Source organism: Vicia villosa, linkage group LG1 (assembly GCF_029867415.1).
Source record: "Vicia villosa cultivar HV-30 ecotype Madison, WI linkage group LG1, Vvil1.0, whole genome shotgun sequence".
NCBI classification, from domain to species: domain Eukaryota; kingdom Viridiplantae; phylum Streptophyta; class Magnoliopsida; order Fabales; family Fabaceae; genus Vicia; species Vicia villosa.
In genome coordinates this window covers 904,401-925,388 of record NC_081180.1, presented here as the reverse complement: position 1 = coordinate 925,388, position 20,988 = coordinate 904,401, and the positions used below count along the sequence as shown (strand labels likewise).

General features: G+C 32.8%; 2 protein-coding genes across 2 annotated transcripts; one reads left to right on the top strand and one right to left on the bottom strand.

Moving 5' to 3' along the window:
* Positions 1-1,815: 1,815 nt before the first annotated feature.
* Positions 1,816-7,429, bottom strand: LOC131626076 (uncharacterized). Its single transcript, XM_058896901.1, has 6 exons — positions 6,551-7,429; positions 6,041-6,267; positions 3,208-3,333; positions 2,944-3,129; positions 2,503-2,640; positions 1,816-2,416 (listed from the first exon to the last, which is right to left on the bottom strand). Exons 1-6 carry the CDS (start codon positions 7,206-7,208, stop codon positions 2,096-2,098), a joined length of 1,656 nt encoding a protein of 551 aa, XP_058752884.1. The 5' UTR covers positions 7,209-7,429; the 3' UTR covers positions 1,816-2,095.
* Positions 7,430-10,156: 2,727 nt separating this feature from the next.
* On the top strand, positions 10,157-12,411 carry LOC131645224 (uncharacterized). Its single transcript, XM_058915899.1, has 9 exons — positions 10,157-10,306; positions 10,410-10,521; positions 10,935-11,031; positions 11,131-11,258; positions 11,354-11,438; positions 11,543-11,672; positions 11,776-11,933; positions 12,012-12,120; positions 12,208-12,411. Exons 1-9 carry the CDS (start codon positions 10,157-10,159, stop codon positions 12,409-12,411), a joined length of 1,173 nt encoding a protein of 390 aa, XP_058771882.1.
* The last annotated feature ends 8,577 nt before the right edge of the window (positions 12,412-20,988 follow it).

Genomic DNA, 20,988 nt, shown 5'->3' with positions numbered 1-20,988 from the left:
CCTGGACCGCACGATGCACGACGACATTACCTGGAGGCCGTTCAGCGACTACACTCAGATTGTCCCCTTTGACGGCATATCTCTATATTCTGGCTGGTTGGCATGCGGGACCGGCATCATGGTCCGGTATCTCCCTGAGCGATGCATGCGTCAGTTCGGATTCGTGCAGCAGATACCCAAGTCACCCTTTGAGGCTGCTCCCGACACAGTGACCCGAGTGCAGCTCACTGCCATATGGGAGGACTGGCAGCATCATGTGGTACCGCAGGAGTACCGTCGCACTCGGGTCACACAGGACTGGCACAGTGTGAAGGGATACGTCACATGGTTCTACCGGGTGTCACATCCTCTGCTGAGACCCGACGTTCCCGGCGCTCCTAGGCCAGCACACGAGGAGATCCTGGAGAACCAGCAGGCCGAGGATGACCACGCCATTGATCTCATGCCGATCTGCCAGCGGATAGAGATGCTTGGGCGGGACGCGTTGGATCGAGGTGTCGTTCATCAGGGCGGTCCAAAGGCAGTCGCCGTGATGGAGATGATCGTCACTGATGCGGGTCGTGCGGCGGCATACAGGCGGCAGAGGAGGGCCCAGGATGAGAGGGTTAGGCACACCCAGTAGTGGTCGGGTTTATTTATTTTTTGTTTTCGGATTGTATCTTTAGCACACTATTTTTATTTGGATTTGGATCGGCTTGTATATATTATTTTTTTTATCATATTAGTTTTTTCTGTTTATATGTCATTTATTTTATTTCCCGGTTTCCTTTAATTAAAAATACGAGACTGTGAAAAACATAAAAATAAAAATAAAAATCAGTTTCTGCATAATTCGGAAGTTCATTTCAGAAACCCCCCAAAATCTGAACAAAGGTGTTTTCGGAAGTTCATCTCCGAAAACACCCCCCATGAGGTGTTTTCGGAGATGAACTTCCGAATTGTGGAAATTTTTTTATAAAAAAAAGTGCTTCGGAAGTTCATTTCCGAAGCAGGGGTAATTTGGGTTTTTCGCTGGGGGTGACCCCCATAGGGAGGTGGCTAAAGAAAAAACCTTTGAAAATTAGAGACATATTCAACTTTTCGAAATATTTGATTGTTGTGACTATTTAGATGGAGCTCCACGTATTTTGATGCATCTCATGTATTTCGTGTAAATGAAGTCTCTTGAGAACAACTACTTGAGGGTGTCAAGCAGATGATGAGTTTTATCAACACTTCACTAGAGCATAACATATTGAGTATAGGACATTAACTTTTTTATGTTTTTGTTGACTATTTCCTAACAAGTTGTTTCTTAAGATTGTGTTGTTTATGTTTAGACTGTTCGTGTTGGTTGTTGTTACAATTTATTGTTTAGTTTGTTGAACAAAACGATGCAAAATAAAAAGTAAATATGACATCAAGTTCATGGAAGTTTGTCATGGTTGAATCTTACTTGTAGTCGTTCATATCTGATTAGGGCATTTAGGGGTTTGTCGCAAACACACACAAAATGGTCTGGCTTGCTTTTTGATTTACTAATTAATAGATCGTGATTTTCCAAGTTTCTCTGCCATTTGGGAATTGCTATTTGCAAACATTTAACACCTAAAAATCAACATATACGACACATCTCTTATTTGATTCCAATCATTTAAAGCTTTCAAATATCTATTCACATAACTATTTTAAAATTGTAAAATGAACCACTTTCAAAATTATAGAGTACTACAAAGGTACACCAAAATATCAACGTCCAATTTTTGTTTGTTTAGTCAAATATTTTTGTTATCAAATATATGAATTTCTATTATCTCGATAACTATGACCAACACATTCTAGTATTATGTATATATTATGTATATACAAGTTCAGCACATTTGAAATTGCGCTTAAATCATATCACATGTGGTTCAAGAATTCCAGGTTAAGTTTATGCACTAAAGATAAAACCTGAAAAATAAATTAAAAGCAGGCGTCTAAGAGCCCGATTGCTCGTGATTTTGCTTGCTGCAAGCATAGTCAGAGTATTTTCTTTCGGTCAAACACTTGTTTGGAGCTTCCAAAATATGGAAAATAAGCTCCCTCTTGCATTTTTTGCGTAATGGAGTGACGGTCATGCCTTTGATTCAACTAAGTCGCCTCTTTCTCTCTTGTCAGACTTAATCCTTTCCGCCACTCTGCCTACTGAATGGATACTTTTGCTAGTTCCACTGCCATCTTTCTTAGCGATAGCACGTTGCATGATCCGTATAGGAATTCCACCCAAATCGAAGTCATCTTTCAAAGACTTCGTTAAGAACCTGATGTCTGTATCAGAAAGTCGGGCCTTTCCACGCACAAACGCAACAAATGTAGGTGGTCGAGCCTTAACCTGAGTGAAATACTTGATCTTAGGCTGTGCTGCTTGGTCTTTCCAAGAATGCCTGCTCATAACCTGGTCGAAAACAACCACGAGAAAGAATATTCACTACTGATTGCATGATTTACTCCATATAAAGTGGTAATGGAAGTAGTTAATACCTTTTGCAACCAACGGTTAAGACGAGCTGTAGATAATCGTGTACACCATTTTTCGTATGTATCAATCACTTGATGCAAGACGGTTGTCCGGCCCCTTCCCTCTAATGCTGAAATGAATAATACTGGGATTCCGGTAACCTGTTGAAAATTGCCAATGCAAAATCACAATTTACAATACAAACAATGGGTAAAGTTTGTCATTCATTCACTTAAAGCAAAGAAAGAAGATGTCGTGGATTGTATAATAAATCGATAACCTCATAAGATTATCTTTCCTCTTTTTTACAATTTGAAATATATTTTTTAAGTATCATGTTCAAATAAATACATAATTTTGGCATCTATTTTGAAAAAGGTAACAGTTTAAACATCATGTGTAGTAAATAGGTAACAGTTTATTGAACTTCTAGACAAAGTTAAGCTCATAACTACATAGCAAACCTGAGGTATAACTGTCTGAATTTCTTTTTGAACAACCTCCATAATCTGCTCATAAGATGATGATTTGTCTTTGCCCCTTAGAAGGTCCATCTTGTTCACAATCACAACCAGACCACGCCCCTCTTCCACGGCTCGTCTGGCTATAACTACTTCAGCATGTTTCATACTTCGTTTAGCATTTACTATCTGGTCAGCATAAATTTTCCAATATAAATCTCATAACAGATGATTAAATATCTAGTAGACACCTTGAAGTTAGCATACCTCGTCTGCATCTAGTACCAAAGCAATTATATGAGCCCGGAGAAGACTCTTTCTTGATTGCATAATGCTCAAGGATGATGCTCCTTTCTCCAGTTTTGTCCTCTGTAACCAACCGGCAGTATCAACCTGAATGACAGCAAAACAAGATAAAATTTTAAGAATGTAACAGGGGTTTCAATATTAAATGTTCACTTTTAGTTTATAATAGGTACTGAAAATTTAAGGAAACTCATTACACTTATAATGAACTTCAGGCATGTATGAAGGTGAAATCAGGTCCTGGGTTATTGAAAATTAAAAGATTAATGCAGAAGAAAGAAGAAACAAAAAAGCCTAGGCATAGGCAATCAGAGATATCAAGTTCTGCCAACATGTATTTTCCAAAAGTGTCCCGCTCCTGCCTAATTTCAAAAATCTTTCCCAATTCACATTCTCATCCTACACCCTTAATCCACTATCTGCTTTACTGATAACTTAGCAGTTACTAGTGGAGACCTTTTCCCATTGTCTACCTTGGTTACAATTCCCAGGCATTGCATCCCTGCATTCTCACTATTGAGATTGATGGCACGATTCTGTTCTCACCTTAGAGGAAGCCCGTTGGGTTCCTAAGAAATGCAAGTAAATTCTTTCAAATCAACATCAAATTCCTTAATTTTCAACACCTTGATTAATTTTCAAGAAATGTCGTTGATTCCCAACAATCTACCAAACTACAAACAATAACATTTGTCTTTGTCTGACTCTACCTATGTTTTACAAGATTGATTAGAAGTCAATCCTTCTTTGCGTTATCGGTTGTGGATGGCAGACCATAGGGTATGCCAAAATTACGGTATTTTAAGCCTTTATTTCTATCATAAGACACCATGGCCGCGTTTGATAACACTTATCCCTCTTTATTCTATATGGACAAATGGAGTGAGTATCTTGTCTTCTAATTTCTTATTTTCTTCCTCCATGTCCTCCATCATATGCAGTTGGTAGTGCTTAAACTGATTTTACACATCCTGAGGTCCCCATTCTCTCTACACTTAAAACATATCCCTTTTTACTTCTCTCGTAAGTTTCAGCTAGGGATAGTTTCTGCTCCACTGAACCCTTAGTTCTATAATTAGGCCTTTGTATAAATGGCCTAGTTTTCCCAAAATCCCTGTTGCAGCAGCCTTTAAAGAAGAAAACCCCTCAACCCCATATCATTCAGTCCCGCTTTTTCATTCGATGCAAATCCTCCTTTCTTTGACCTTTGTCTGCATTCCTCGTCCTCAATGGTGTTGAATCTATCTTAAACTTATCGTGGTGCTCCATAAAAATACTGATTCATCTAATGCCCAGTAGGAGTCCAAATGGATCTTTATTTACTTGGTGTGAGAATGAAATTAAACTATTGCATTTGTTTAGTTTTAAATACTTAGGTCTTTGGTGCTCCATATCGATATTGATTCATCTATGCCCAGTAGGAGTCCAAAGGGATTCAGGACCAACTCTAGTTGAAACTTAAAATCCTTATATCACATTATCCTCAAATTCCTCTCAGCTAAGTGAAGGCGGTTGTTCCTCCCACCATGGTACCAATTCAATGCTCTGTCCTCTAGAGTGACTTAAGCAACATCCAATATCTCAGCATCTACCATTTAGCTTAACATGAAATATTGCTCCACTCAAGTGATCCAATCATAAGTTGTCCCTAAAAAAGATTGAGACCTTGAGCTTTGTCCTTTATGACCGTAAGATAGAGGAAACCTTTTACTCAAAAGAACTCCGTTAAATCTTGTTGCTGAGGGTGTTTCAAATGGTCAACTCACGTCCACTCTACTTCCATGGATCTCTCCTTTGACATAGCAATTTGTAGTATTCCATTCTTGAGATCAACCTCTGGTGTACTCTCCGCTCTACCCCATCAAGAGCCACTTGACCAGTTCAACTGGGTTTGGCTCACATTGCTCCATTACAACGAGCTTCTCTCCAAACTCTATATGAGACTCCATCACAACTAGTGTACTAACCATCCAAGTTCCTTGAACTAAGAGCTTTGACACTAACTGATCGACGCCAATATAAAATAAACGGGAACAAGGAAAGATTCAGAGTACTTAAGCTTATACAAGCATATGTGTCGGTGATATTGAGTATTGGGTTCTATAGAAGATGAAATGATTAATATAGAAGAGAAGAATAAACAAAATAGTCAAGGAAATTAGATAGTGCCCAGTCTTTCCTAAAGATAGTGAACCTTGTTCAATATGGTAGTTAAAGTAACTTCAATCAAAATACTAATTTGGATGCTTACAACCACGAAGCAGCATGGTTGACAATTAAATATGCACATCAAGAATAGAGATTTAAAACTGAGGAAAATCAGAACTACAGCAAGTTAATTTTAAGCTTATCATGCTTACAATTACAAGACCAAATTTGCAATACTTCCCCTGATGATGTATATAAAAAGCATTATAAACTTTAAAGACAAGACTTGCATGTTGTCAAGGCTACGTTAGTGTTATCAAATATCGGCCACGGCAGATATCGGTGGAGGTTATTGGGCTAGCCGCAATGGTAAATAAATAATGACCGATATTGCGGGGTTTTCCACCATAATCCGCTTTCTCATGGACCGCTGTCTGCCATCGATAACACCGGTCAACAAGCAGCAAATAAACAGTGGCACTTGAAGGAATACACAAATTGGAAAAGAAATGTGTGGCAATAATATCTAATTTGAAGGTCAGAGAAACAAATAACTACTATGTTTTCCTCCTACAAGATACATTCCTTTAGATATGTCAGTTTCTAAATCTAACAACACTACCAGAAGTCCAAAGCCAAAACGTACCAGATAAATTGTTCTTCCTTGAAATTCAAACTGAGTTCTGATTGCATCTCTAGTCAAACCAGCTTCGGGACCCACCAGAACCCGGTCTTCTTGCAACAAAGTATTCAGTAAGGTTGACTTACCAACATTAGGGCGTCCTACAATTGCTAACTGCAACGGCAGTTTGCTTTCGTCAGCCTCAGGGGAACTAACCTCATCATCGCAGCTATTCTCTTTAGCACTTTCATCTATAATGAGTATTGAAAGCAGAATAAAAAGAAAATATTAAACAGAAACACAAAAGTGAACTTGATGTTGATAATTGCAAACTCTTACAACCCTTCTTCTTCAGCTATGATCACAAACAAACAAACTACCATCGAATAATTATACTCCCAAACCCATTTTCCATGGCCTAAAAAAACATAATGCTATGAATTGTATAAAAAGTTATCATAAAATAACATTGCAGTTATCATTTTACTAACTTCCAGGTAAAAGGGTATTGTAAATTGGGGCTTACTTACTTACCATTCAAGAGACCAACCATGTAATCCTCCAAGACAGGCTTAAGAGACAAAAACAAATCATGCATACCCAAACCAGTCTCAGCAGATATAGCAATAGGATCCCCAAACCCTAACCTTGACATTTCATTAGCAGCAGAAGCAAGAGAGTCATCAGCATCAAACAATGACTCAGATTTATTCATAACAAGAATAGGTTTAACTTGAGGAGCATTTCTCCGCAACCATTTTCCAACTTCCTGATCAAGAGGATGAAGTCCCGCTCTTCCATCCGTTAGGAAGAGTAAAGAGTGAGAAGTTGCCAATACATTAGCAGTGAACGAAGCGGTTCTGTGAAGAATGGAACCAGAAGTAGCTTCAGCTTCTAAACCAGCAGAGTCCAAAACCCTGAAACGCAAGTGACCTAACTTTGCGATACCTTCACGGATGTCGCGTGTGACGTGATCGTCGGGTGTGTTGTAAACGAGAGCTTCTCGTCTGCGGATGAGGCGGTTGAAGAGTGCGGACTTTCCGACGTTAGGTCGGCCGAGAATGATGACGGTGGGGAGACGAGAGATTGGAGTTTTGGTGAAATCGAAGGGTGGAGCTTTGTTGGTGATGGTGGTGCTGAAACTCCGGCGGGTGCGTGTCCAGAAGAAAAGGAAGAGATTAGATTTAGACATAGGTTGGTTGGTGTGAGAGAGTTAAGATGTGTGGCTCTCTCTTTGAAGCATTTTATCAAACAGGTGGTGTGTGGCGGTGGTTTCAATGGAAACTCGTTCGGTTTTACGTTCAGAATCTCTTCTGTTTGTTCGCTTGAGAAGAGAGTGAAAGACTATATTATAATCTTTCAAAATTAATCATAATAAACTCAATTCCTCTTCGGCATCAGAATAAAAATTCGTTTATTGTGAGTGTGTCTTTTTATTACTATTTCTTTAAATATTTGAGTGGATATTTATAAAAATAATTAGTATGATATAAATTTTTAATAAAAAATATCTTAACAAAAAGAATAAGGAGGAAGTTATTGAGCTGTGATTCGGTTAATTATTTGTGTCTTTATTTATGAAAACAATTAATATTATATTATTTAAATTTTATAATTTAATATATTAAATTATTAAATTTTAAGGGAAAGAGATAAGTAATATTTTTGGTATATAAATCATTATAGTAGTATTTCTTTATTATAGTAGTATTTCTTTATTGATTAATCCTTAATATATTATAACACAATACTATGTACCATTAAGCGCCTAAATGCCATCAATTCCCGCCTAAACTTATTTCCTAAACCTATTTACTTAATATTTGTAATTTTTTTTATCTAAACCACATTTATTGGAAAGAACAAAAACACGTCTATTGATCTGTATTTCTTTTTTTTTATGTCAACCACTTATTCTCTTTCCAATAAATGTGATTTCATTATTAATTATTAATTATTAATTATAATTATAAAACCGTTTTCTTTCTCTTTTTATTTAAATAAGTGGTTATCCATATAAATTTGCTTCTTCTTTTGTGTGTTTTTAAGTTTTCATCGTCTTGTGCGGTGTTTCTTGGTTTTCCCGTCTTAGTACGGTGTTTGTTGGTTTTCCCGTCTTAGTACGGTGTTTGTTGGTTCAGATTGACACATTTACTTCAAATCATTGCAGATTTGAGGAAGACTTGGGCGTCAATGTTGCAGATCCAGAAGTATGAATATTCTGGTGACTTTTATTTTGTCATATTTGTAGGCACTTTCAGTTTGCCGTTGTATGCTATTAACCTAGGTGTTGCAAGATTGTTTGCAGATTCACCTTTTTCCGTTTTTAGCGATCTTGAATTTGTAATGATCGATGTATTTTTCAATTTGAATGAATGAATATCTTTTTAGTCAAAAAAAAATTGTGAATCATTCTCAAAGAGACATTCTATATTCCCTTTTCTATCTCAACTACTTACACTCCTATTTTATATTTCCTTATTCCCTTTTCTATCTCAACTACTTACACTCCTATTTTATATTTCCTTTTTTATCACAATCACTTATACTCATTTTCTTTAACCCACGTTCACCTCCTAAAAAATTGACATATCAATTCATTATTATTAAATTGATTAATTTATTAGTAAATAAATTTTTCATCCAATTAAATTATAATAATTAAAAATCTATTTCATCAATTTAATTAATTAATTTATTATATTATTATTTTTTATTATTCCCTTTTTTATCTCAATCATTTATATTTTTTCTCTTTTTTATCTCAACTATTTATATTCTATTTATTCTATTATTATTTTTTATTGTTCTCTTTTTTATCTCAACCATTTATATTCTTTCTCTTTCAAACAAATGTGATTTAATTTATATTCTATATTCTTTCTCTCAAATTATATTTTATAAATAGGTCAATATTTAAAATCACCATTTAATTTATATTCTATATTATTTTTCTCAAATTATATTTTATAAATAGCTCAATATTTAAAATCACTTAATTATTTTTAACAACATATTTAAAAACAACTTTGATATTAAAAAAATATTATATATTTAATGCAAGTAACAATTTAAAATTTTGATATTCTTAAAAAGTTGTATTAAAAATATGAAAATTTTAAAACGTTAATTTATCAAAAACTATGTAAATTAATTTATTATTTAATATTTTCTTTTAGTTTATTATTAAATATTATAAAATAAATATTGATAAAATTTTATCAATAATATATACTATTAATCAATTTAATACAAATCAATCATTCATTTATTTATTTTTCTTTTCATTAAATACAATTTAATTATATATTATTAAATTATTTATTTATTGACATATCAACTTAATAATTTATTTACTAATCAATCATTTATTTATTTTTCTACTCAATAAATACAATTTAATTAAGAATTGTTATAATATATTGTGATTTTTTTTTTACTAATACGTGTAACATTTGTTTGGAATGTACAATCCAATAAGTTGTTATGGGGTGCAGTTACCGTGCATAGATGCAAATCTATGCACCATGCATAGATTATTATGGACCCTTGGATCATTGGATCAAATTCTAGACATCAATTGTTATTACTCAATACTCACCACTCAATACTCAATACTCAATACTGGATTAAAAACATGATCCAATGGCTTATGTAGGCTTATGCATGGTGGATAAGTAAAATCCTTATGCATATTAGCCAAAGCCAGTTGTTATGTATTCCCTTTTTAATATCAACCATATTATTTCTTTTTAATTATGTTTTAGTAAAAACATGAGATATCTGCACTTATTGCTCAAACATTCATTGAACAAAAAAACCCTAAAGTTTGCCTACTTTACCTTCTCCCCCATTCTTTGAATTTAACCCTTTGTTTCTTCTCCATTTTTAATTTTAATTCTGCAGTTTTCAACTTCCAATGCGAATTCCAAAAACTCCATGATTTTAGTACAAATAGATCCAATCTCCACATTTTTTCTATATTCTCCAAATTCTGAACAGAAAGGTTACATCAAAGTTCTTCAAACTTTAGGTATAGAAAATGTGCATTGGGAGTTCTTATCCCACATATATTTTCACGTTTTGACTTCTGCTATATCAATTAATTGTCTAAATTTTTTCTTTTGCACTTTATGCAGAATGGCACTGTGTATCAGTATGATTTCCGACATTGTCCCTCCAAAACTGAATTGGCAGATTAAAGTTCGTGTACTAAGATTGTGGAAAGTCCATTCTTGGAATGACCACAATACTATTACCAGTTTAGAAATGATTTTGCTTGATGACAAAGTGAGTGTTACAAATGTTGTTTATTAGCTGTAATCTGTTATTTAACTTTTTTGTTAGTTTACCAAATTATTACATTTTTACCTCTTCATGTGTTATTTTTCAGTGTTCAAGTATCAAAGCTTCGGTGAAATCGGCCCTCATCGGTGAATTTGACTCAAATCTTGAAGAGGGATTTTGCTATATTATTTCTAGGGTTAATAGGCATTTACACCCTTGTAATGTTAGCGAATTTTGCTTTTCCCCCCTCCGTTGTCAAAGATAGGTTTTGGCAACGATTTTTTTGAAAAAACCGTTGCCAAAACCTGCCTTTGGCAACAGAGGGGGGGAAAACAAAATTCGCTAACATTATAGGGGTGTAAATGCCTATTAACCCTTATTTCTAATATATTGGTTGGATTGCATGATCCTAAGTTTATTATGAGTACAAGATTAACTTCATCAAAACCACAAGTTGTACAAAGATTGGAGATATCCCATCCATCCCTAAAACTGATTTTAAATTTGTGGGTTTTCCTCAAATTTTGTCTGGCCTTGACCAATCTCGTGCCATAGGTCAGTCATACTTCAAAATCAGATTTTGCAATTTTTTTTAAGCTTAACTCAATACTATTTAATCATATTTTTTCAGATGTGATTGGTCACGTGATTAAAAAGTTTGACATGAAGGAATCAATGCGAAGTGGAATTAGAGTTAAACTGTTGGATATTACATTGGAAGTTTTGGAGTAAAATTTTGAATTATCAACTAATTGTTATGTTTAAAGTATAGAATAACAACTATATATTTATTGACTAAAATTGTTTTATTCATATCATCAATACAGAGGAAATAATGTTGATTGTACTTTGTGGGCTGAACATGCTGAACAAATGAACCATTATTTAACCGATAATGGTTATGATAATTCGATAATAGTCATTTTACAGTTGTGTAAGCCTAAAATTTTCCAATGTAAGTGATGCATATTTTAGTAGATTGTATTTTTTAATAGCTATACTATCTATACAACATACTAACAATTTAATTTCTATTTCTATTTTTTCCAGCAATTCATGGCATTTCAAATGCCTTTCATGGTACAAAAATCTTTATTAACAGCGATCTAAAGGAATCTCTTGAATACAAAGAGAAGTAATTTCTATAATTTGCCTACAATATCTTTTTACGTTTTTATTTTATTGATTTTTTGTTTCAATATATGTTTAGAATTATATTTTTGTTAATTTTATTGTCAGGTTGGAGAATGGAAATAATTCACTGAACCAAGTGATTAGTTATGTATCTGGCCAAAGCAACAATGCTTCAATGGATGATTTTCTTAAACATCCAAAAATGAATATTTTTGAGGTTCTTCAATGTTCTAAGGTAATAATTTATCTTTATGATCTATTCGTATAAATCCAGTTTCTTCTTTTATATGTGTAGATTAAATCAATTATTATTTGATATATATGTATTTGCGCATTAGGTTTCCATTGGAGTTGTTCTTGCTAAAATAATTGACTTCGACCACACCAAGAAATGGTATTATCAAGCATGTACTAAATGTGCAAAGAGTGTACGCACAAAAAGTGGAGAGTTGTATTTTTGTGAAAATTGTGTCGATGTTCTTCCAGCGAATCCAAGGTATCACGATCATTGTTTGTTTTATTTTTTTTATTAGTTTACATCCTATTGTAATTTATAACTTTTTTCTCTCTACAGAATTAAGATACATGTTCAAGTTGCTGATGTTAGTGGTTCTTCGACTTTTATACTCTTTGACCGAGTGGCTACTCAAGAATTAGAAAATCCACATATAAACCTATTTGAGGTAGAATATTTATATTTTTCTATATGTACTATTAAGTTTCTGTTCTTTTCTTTAATTACAGATATCTAATACTTGCAAAATGTATAGGATAATGATGTCACTTCATGGCCTGCTGTTTTTAATTCATTGTTGGACAAGACTATGCTCTTCAAGATTCAGGTTTCCAAGGGTAATATTGAAAATAAGTGGCAAAGCTATACTGTGATGAAAATCACTATGGATCAAAATTTGATTGATCAGTTCAAAATGAAACATGGCATGATGAATGTAAGATGGCATGAAACACCTTAATTTAACAAATATAATTTTTTATAATCTTGATAGTATTATAAATTTGACTTAAACATATAATGATAGGATGATGATGAAATTGATCAAGTCAGTAATAACCCTACTGAAGTTTCAAAGATTAATTTACTCTATTTTTGTTGAATTGCGGGGAAAGTCAGAGAAGCATAATTTATGTTTCATGTTCTTATTATATCAGTGGAATGTACTTTTTTGTTTTGTAGTATGAAAAAATATATATTTTTGTTATTTTCATACATTTATATTTTTACATAAAAATACAATATATATCCACATTTTGTCTCGTGCATCGCACGGGTAGAAGTACTAGTTTGTTTTATTGTAAAACAAATCTTTTGTGAAATTTTAGAATTTCAAATAAAAGATTACATCGCTTAATACATATTTCAAATCTATTGTGTGTTATTATTTAAGAATATCTTTATTTATTTGTTTAGAAACCAACATATAAATAGACTATTGTTTAAGTCTTTCTTTAGTTTATAATTTTCTTATAACTCTATTCATCTTCATTTCTCTAACAAGTATCAATTCAACCATTCTAAATTTTCAATAAAAAAAGTTCTACTAAAATGTTGGATTTCAAAATCTACATTTATCATCTTATTAAAAAGATGCCTTCGGGCCTTTCTATCTCTATTGAAACAATATATTAAATAATATTATATTGAAACTTACGCACGAATCTTCAAGTATTGTTCGATCTAAGAAGCTAACAACTATGACTGCTAAGGAGATGAAGGCGGCTATTCGAGAAGTCTTTTCCGAAGAAATGGTTGAACTTGCTCTCAAAGTGGCTATCAAACTTGTAACCGCTTTTGCTATCGTTCAGTTGTGTGATCAAATGGATAAAACTAAAATATAGATCAATTGTGTGATCAAATGGATAAAACTGAAATATAGGTGTCGGATTATTTTATATTCTATTGGAATATAATTTTATCCTCTTTGACGGCTATTGTTTTTAATAAATTGACTAGTTTATTTTATTTCAGTGTATAAAGTTAAAATTGTGGCATTCATAGTATCATATATTATGTTAAAATTATGTCAATTTTATATTATTCTTTTCACTTTTAACCATTCTTTCTTGAGAACAATGATCGTATTTATTTCTTTTTTAAATTTTTTTTTTGTTTTCACCACCGGTATAGTTTGACACAGAGGTTATTTTTAACATCAAGTGATCGTTAGCATTACCCTTATAATAATCTTTGAAAATTAATTGAAAAAAACTCAATTCCTCTTCGGCATCAGAATAAAAATTAGTTTATTGTGAGTGTGTTTTTTATTATATTTCTTTAAATATTTATGTGGATATTTATAGAAATAATTAGTATGATATAAATTTCTAATAAAAAATATCTTAACAAAAAGAACAGGAGGAAGTTATTGAGCTGTGATTTTTGTTTAATTATTTGTGTCTTTATTTATAGAAATAATTAATATTATATTTGTTTATATTTTATAATTAAATATTATTAAATTATTAAATTTTGAGGGAAAGAGATGAGTAATATTTTTACAATTTCAAATAAAAGATTATATCAGTTAATACATGTTTCAAATCTATTTTGTGTTATTATTTAAAAATATATTTATTTATTTATTTGTTTAGAAATCAACATATAAATAGATTATTTAAGTTTATCTTTAATTTGTAATTCTTTTATAACTCTATTCATCTCTCTTAACAAGTATCAATTCAGTCCTCTCCGGATCGTTATTACGGGGGATCGAACCGTAGTCCTTCTTACCAAGTTCAGCGCCAATTAAACCAACTAACTATTGGTTTTTTATCCACAAGTTTAACATCAATATACTTTTTGGTTTATTTGTTTCTCTCTAATAGATGACCAATAAATGTTTTGTATAACAAGGTTTCTTAACATATTTGGGTAATTATATGAGTTGTTGTTAACAATTTTGTATTAAAATTTTGAATATTTTAATTCAAATTTAAATTTGTTTATATTTTTGAAGCAAATATATATTATGAAAAAAAATATTATCTAATTCTATAATGCTAATTTTTTTTTTAAATTTTGTTTTGATTAAATAGTCTATTGACAAAAAATTTACTTTTTAAAAGTGAATAAGTGAAATGTGGCAGCTACAAACTTTCACCTTACATTTCGCTTAACTATGTTAAATTTATTTTGATAACACATTATAGTCATCATGATTGATATTTAAAAATCATAAAATAAGAAGAATAGATTAATTTAAAAAAAAAAGATTCTCAATATTTTATTTGTGGCATAAATTTATAAATGTATATAATAATGTCAATTATTTAGATATAATAAATATTGAATTTAAAATTTATTTTGATGATTCTATTATTTAATTTGAATTCACCCAATTTAATCATAATTTTTGGTTTAACTTTTTAAAAATTGCACCTATATTTAGATTTTGAGAGATAAGTCAAACACATATTTGTTTGTTGAAAATCTATTGTATTTTTTGGAGGGATCTCAAAAAATACATTTATTTTGATATTACATTTATATTATCACGATCGATAATAAAAAAACCATAAAATAAGAATAAATTAATTTTAAGAAAAATATGAACCTTACATTTATATTTTATTTTTCACTTTTAACTATTCTTTCTTGAGAAGTGTGATCGTATTTATTAGTCTTTTTCAAAAGTTTTTTTTTTGTTTTCACCACAGGTGTAGTTCAGCACGGGGGACAGTTATGGTATTAAGTGATTCCAGCCTCCTCCCGATCGCTATTACGGGGGATCAAACCGTGGTCCTCCTTATCAAGTCCAGTGTCAATCACCATTGGCCAAAATTGGAAAGATTATATGCAAAATCAAATCAATTTTTTTCTTCAATCGAAGGTTTGATTCTTTCCAAATATTATTGACCTGATCTCACCCTTTATATATACTCAATCATTCAGCACACAAGGGACGGATCCTTGCCTCAAGAACACCTCTCAAACTTTCAAAAAACTAGGGCAAGCAAAAAATCTTTGTATCAGCCATTATTCACAAGTTCCAGGCACGTCATCGTCATCCTGAGGATACCTGGAGTTCATCCCTACCCTTTGTAAAGCCCAGGACGATCCAAATTGTCCCCTCCAAGACTGCATCGTAGGGTAAGTAGTTCCTAATTGCTTGCTCACAACCAATTCAAATCTTCAAATACTTTTCACACCTCATGTTTTTCAAAACATCTTTCAAGATAATACTTTGTATATGTTCATACAAGAACCATTACAAAGTTATTTCTTTTGCAACACTTTCTTTTCAAAATACCTTTCAAGATAAAATATCTGAAAACAACACACTCTTCACACTTGCACCTTTATGGTACCCTCTCTTTGTTGCCTTTCGATTATATGGTCAAGTCCCTTGAGCATAGGGGTACCTTTAGCAAACGTTACCTACAATTAATATCATCATAGTCCCTTCGATATAAAGATCATAGTCCCTCGATGACCCTTCGACGTTGCCTGTGAAATATGATTTAGTCCCTCGAGTTGCCTACGAAAATGATGATATTCCCTTCGGATTGCTAAGGTATCCTTACATGTTGCCTTCTATGACCATTCGATGACCCTTCGATGACCCTTCACATCCAATGCATAAGACTACCTACCCACTAATGGTATGGATAGTACTATCTCTTAGGAAAAGTCACATGTACAAGAAAGACCTTACAACTTAGGGTAAGTAGTTCCTAATTGCTTGCTCACAACCAATTCAAATCTTCAAATACTTTTCACACCTCATGTTTTTCAAAACATCTTTCAAGATAATACTTTGTATATGTTCATACAAGAACCATTACAAAGTTATTTCTTTTGCAACACTTTCTTTTCAAAATACCTTTCAAGATAATACTTTTTATATATCCATACGAGGATCATGGGTCAGGTTGATGTGCATAAGGTATATCCTTATGCACGGTGCATAAGTCTCGTACGAGTAATATTTAAATTGTTTCGAGTAACATTTTAGTTAGAAATGAGTAATAATATCATAATCTATGAATAATATATGCATTATTTGTACACATCTATTAATTATGAGTAATTATTAATTGTGAGTAATAATGAGTACACTATTATGAGTAATATTTACACCATTCTGAGTAATATCGAATTTTAACTATTTTGAGTAATATATTCATTGTTCTGAGTAATATTTATACTATTTTGAGTAATCTGTATATTATTTTGAGTAATAAATATAATACTTTGAGTAATATAAACAATATTTGAGTATTTATGCACAGTGCATAAAGATATACCTTATGTACGTCAACACATTCCCGGGGATCATTACAAAGTTAATTCTTTTACAAAAAATGTTTTTCTAAACACACACCATATTTCAAACAAACCAAACAAGTTAAGCAAATGTGAGCTAAGCAATTAAGAGCCCAGGGACAACCATTGATACAAAGGGTGCTAATACATTCTCTTTGTATAACTTACCCCCGAACTCAAAATCTTTAAAGGTCTTTCCTGTTCTTTTTGCTTTTCTTAATTGGATAAAATAAAAGTCAGTGGCGACTCTTGCTAACCACAATATGTTTTGCGAAAACAAAACAAAAAGTTAGTTCTCCCACCGTATTACACTTGGTATCCCTTCCAACTTTATTAGCTGGATCATGAATACTCTAACTAGTGTTTCTTACAGGTTCAATACTAATGGATCCTTATCCAAGATTCTGATTGCTAAAAGAGGAATTAGGCAAGGGGATCCTATTTCCCCTTACCTTTTTGCAATTCATATGGAATATTTGCAGCGATGCCTTCACCAGATGCAGCTTGACCCCAACTTCAACCATCATGCTAAATGTGAGAGATTACACTTGACAAATCTAATGTTTGTTGATGATGTTTTACTGCTCTCTAGAGGGGATTTCATATCTGTGGAGATGATGTTTGATCCGCTGTCGCGCGCGAATCAAAACGAGTTATTTTGAATAAAACCGTAGATAGCGACAAGTGACTCGAATATCGTCTCTCAAGGATTCTTGTTTATTATCAATTAATAAAAATCGGTGGGGGGGGGGGGTTGGTTCAGGTTCGATTTATAGAAAAGGTGATTATCAAAAGCGATTAATGAAATAAGCTGTTTTGAAAAAGTGATTATAAAATTAAGCTAAAACAACAATTTGCTGATTCGGTTCCTATCTATCATTGATTATTGTAATTCCAACCTCCTAAGCGGATTATCTATTCCTATTCGATCATAATATCCATTGACAAGCGCAATTGATAGTATACGTTGTATGTTCCTATTATCCGAATTAAGCAAACGAGATTAAGTTTCATGAATTAAGCAAACATGAATTAAACGGACACGATAACGAATTAAGCAAACGATAACGTGACTATAGTTAGGATCATACAACCAATCGAATTAAATCAGTATAGTCTATGCAAATCGAATTAAGCAAACAAGAGACATAAATTAATATTGAAAGGAATAGAACTGAATTATAATTATAATAACCTCAAGGTCGGAACTTGAATACAGCAATTTGTCTCAAAGGAATTAGTTCTCCATGGAATTCGTACAAGCTTGACTCATAATTTCTTGAATAATAAAAACGTAACAATGAACATTAGCTGCCAGACCTAGGTAAATGTGAGAAACAATAATTCGGGTCATAACCTAACTGGGTCAAACAAACATAACCCAGGCCCAAAACTAACGATCCAAAACTAAATCAAACTAATGCTGCAGCTTCAAACAAAATTCTGGAAAATATGCGCTCCGAATATGACTTTGACTCCAACAGGAAAGTTGTAGCTCTTTCTCTTAGCTTTCCGGCGATTATTAGAACGCCTCAATCGGATTCCCGGAGCTCCACTTATGATTATTTTAGTGCAGACTACTAATGCTGAAAATAAAGTGCGAAAATCAAATTAAACCAAAAATAAACTAAATTAGAAAAACATTATAAAACATAAAAGTAAACAAAGAAAATCAAAGAAATGCTTAAGAACAAACATAGGAGAATGTGCATTAAAATGCACTGATCAAATTCCCCCACACTTGAACTTTTGTACTCCGAGCAAAATAAAATTAAAACTCAAAAGAAACACCAAGCAATATTTACTCATTATGGGCTAGAAACTCTTCTGCGGTTAAGATTGCATCAATAGGTACTAATCTTGCACACTAAGGATATTGTAGGAACACAATTCCGCAATTGTACGGTCATAAGCCTCCTGAACACACAAACCACTTCGAATAATGTTATTATGCCAAAACCTAACTTAATCATCCTCCTTTTTACTCTTTTTCATTCTGGCGCAATCACATTAAGCCCGTTATCTCCACACACTCATAGTAAGGCTACCGGTTAGTGACTCTGATCCTTTTTTGCACGGGGTTCTGGTACCTAAGTAGTATACCCCTTTTATTCCCCAATTGTAGTTGCGGGGGATCGGGCCGTAATCCTCCCTACCAAGTTCAGTACCAGAAACCTCTGAACCAACTAACAACGGGACTTGAAATCTTTTTTTTTGCAGGTTTTACAACCGTTGGGTTAAGTGACCGGGTGAGGGTCACCAAACTTAGAAGGTGCGTTCCTTTTTATTTTTTTTATTTTTTAAAAACTTGGATCACTCACTTATTTTCATCGGCCTCCTTGCGTAAAGTGTGTGAGAGATGGTGCCGATTGCTGAAATAAACTACTCAAGAGCTGTCAGAGAATGAGAATTTAAGGCTAAAACATAATAAAAAATTCAAATCAATTTCCATATGCAAGTGACTCACGGTGTTAAAACGATACCGATCTTGTGAATTTTTCCCAAGCCTCCGCAAACTCGACTCAAATAAGCCTCCGCAAACTCGACTCAAATCAGTCTATAGCCTAAAACTTTCAAAAAGATGCTTTTTTTTAAGAACGAAAACAAAGGAAAAAAAAACAAAAACAAAGAAAATAAAGAAAATAAATTATTCCCTCCCCCACACTTAAAACATGCATTGTCCTCAATGAAAGAACATAAATATAAACTAAGAGTGAGAGAAAGGAAAGAACACACCCGAGGGGTTAAGGTGGAATGCAACTTTCATGTCTGGTGGTTTTGGTGGAGGCCTTTCTGCACTACGAACATATGAAATAGGAAAAAGTAAATAGCAAGTGAACTTGAATATTAGTAAAAAATCTGGTGGCTTAGGAGGAATAGTCTGCACATATGGTAAACCTGCAATAACAAAAGTATGAAGAATAGAAAATCCACATTTAGCTAGTGAGTTTGATAAAATAGGTGGAAGAGATGCACAAATGGTGAAAGATAACTCCATGTTGTTTGGCTTAATTAGAGTTTCCTCCAAAAAAAGTAATGCTAAGGGCAATGGTTGCTTATGGCAAAAATCCACATTTTTTGTGTCAAATTCAAGAGTTGTTGAATTTGCTAGAATTTCTGCACAAGTGGTTGTCGGCATCAAACTATCTTCACCTGAAATGGCTGCACTAATCTCAAGACAAGCATTACAAACACCACATTCACAAGCAAAAATTTCAAGAGAGTTATCTACTTCAAGAGAAGTATATAATTCATCCAAATCAGATTTCAAGAAATTTTGTGGCATAATCTCTTTCATGCATTCACTTGAATGTTTGTTTCTTACTACGAGTTCATCATATGAAACAAACACTATTTTAATGGGCTCACCTGAAATTTCATCAAGGCTGGTATCACATCGTGTTAACTCTAATGATGCAACAGGTTGGACACTTGAGATTATTTGTTCACCTTGGACTTTTTTAACTGGAAACATAGATTGCATATGTTGTTGAAAGTGCAAATTATTTTCAGTCATTCGCTTATTATTTTCAGCCATTTCCTTAATAATTTCTTCCAAATATGATTGTGTGTCAGCTTTCAATGATGCATTTTGTTGAAATTGTTGATATGACCAAATAGGCTGCTCTTCAGTGTATGAGTATTGTCCTTGAAGATCACCTACCATTTGGGCCTCACCATGAAAATTAGTATCTAACAACATAGGACATGTATCATTACCATGAAAACTTGAAGAACAAATATTGCAAATCGCAAGTGGAATATGATTTTGATAGCACGATTGATGTTCTCTTGCTTCCATCAAATTAATAAGATAAGCCAACTGATCCAATGAGTCTCCCATTTTTTTTTACACGAAAAAAACAAATATGATTAAAATAAATTCAAAAAAATATAAAAGCACGAAATTTAATCTAATGAAGACAAATAAAAATTTTGAGAATTTTTTTGGAATTTTTTGACACTATGAAAACAGTAAATAATTCATAAAAAATAGAAAAACAACGAATTTGCGATTTTAAGGGTCAAATTCTTTTAGAATTCTATTCTAAAGTAGTACTGTTCGTCGATTTATTTCTGACTTTGTGGAAAAAATTCGGAACGATTCGAAACAGTAGCTTTCAAACTTACCTAATAGGCTAGAAACTTATCACTGTACACCAACCGGAATTGCAACCCTGAAAATCAACAAACACTACACAAAAAAAATCCTAGCAATAACACTATGCCTAATATTAGTTAATAACAACAAGAATCCCCGGCAACG

Excerpts from the sequence above, each read along its gene's own strand:
- LOC131626076 (XM_058896901.1), bottom strand. The coding sequence starts at position 7,208 with ATGTCTAAATCTAATCTCTTCCTTTTCTTCTGGACACGCACCCGCCGG. Across the intron at positions 3,334-6,040 it reads AAGGAAGAACAATTTATCTG|GTTGATACTGCCGGTTGGTT; the intron begins GTACGTTTTGGC and ends GCTGTCATTCAG. Across the intron at positions 3,130-3,207 it reads TGGTACTAGATGCAGACGAG|ATAGTAAATGCTAAACGAAG; the intron begins GTATGCTAACTT and ends TATGCTGACCAG.
- LOC131645224 (XM_058915899.1), top strand. The coding sequence starts at position 10,157 with ATGGCACTGTGTATCAGTATGATTTCCGACATTGTCCCTCCAAAACTG. Across the intron at positions 11,259-11,353 it reads TAAGCCTAAAATTTTCCAAT|CAATTCATGGCATTTCAAAT; the intron begins GTAAGTGATGCA and ends TATTTTTTCCAG. Across the intron at positions 11,439-11,542 it reads TCTCTTGAATACAAAGAGAA|GTTGGAGAATGGAAATAATT; the intron begins GTAATTTCTATA and ends TTTTATTGTCAG.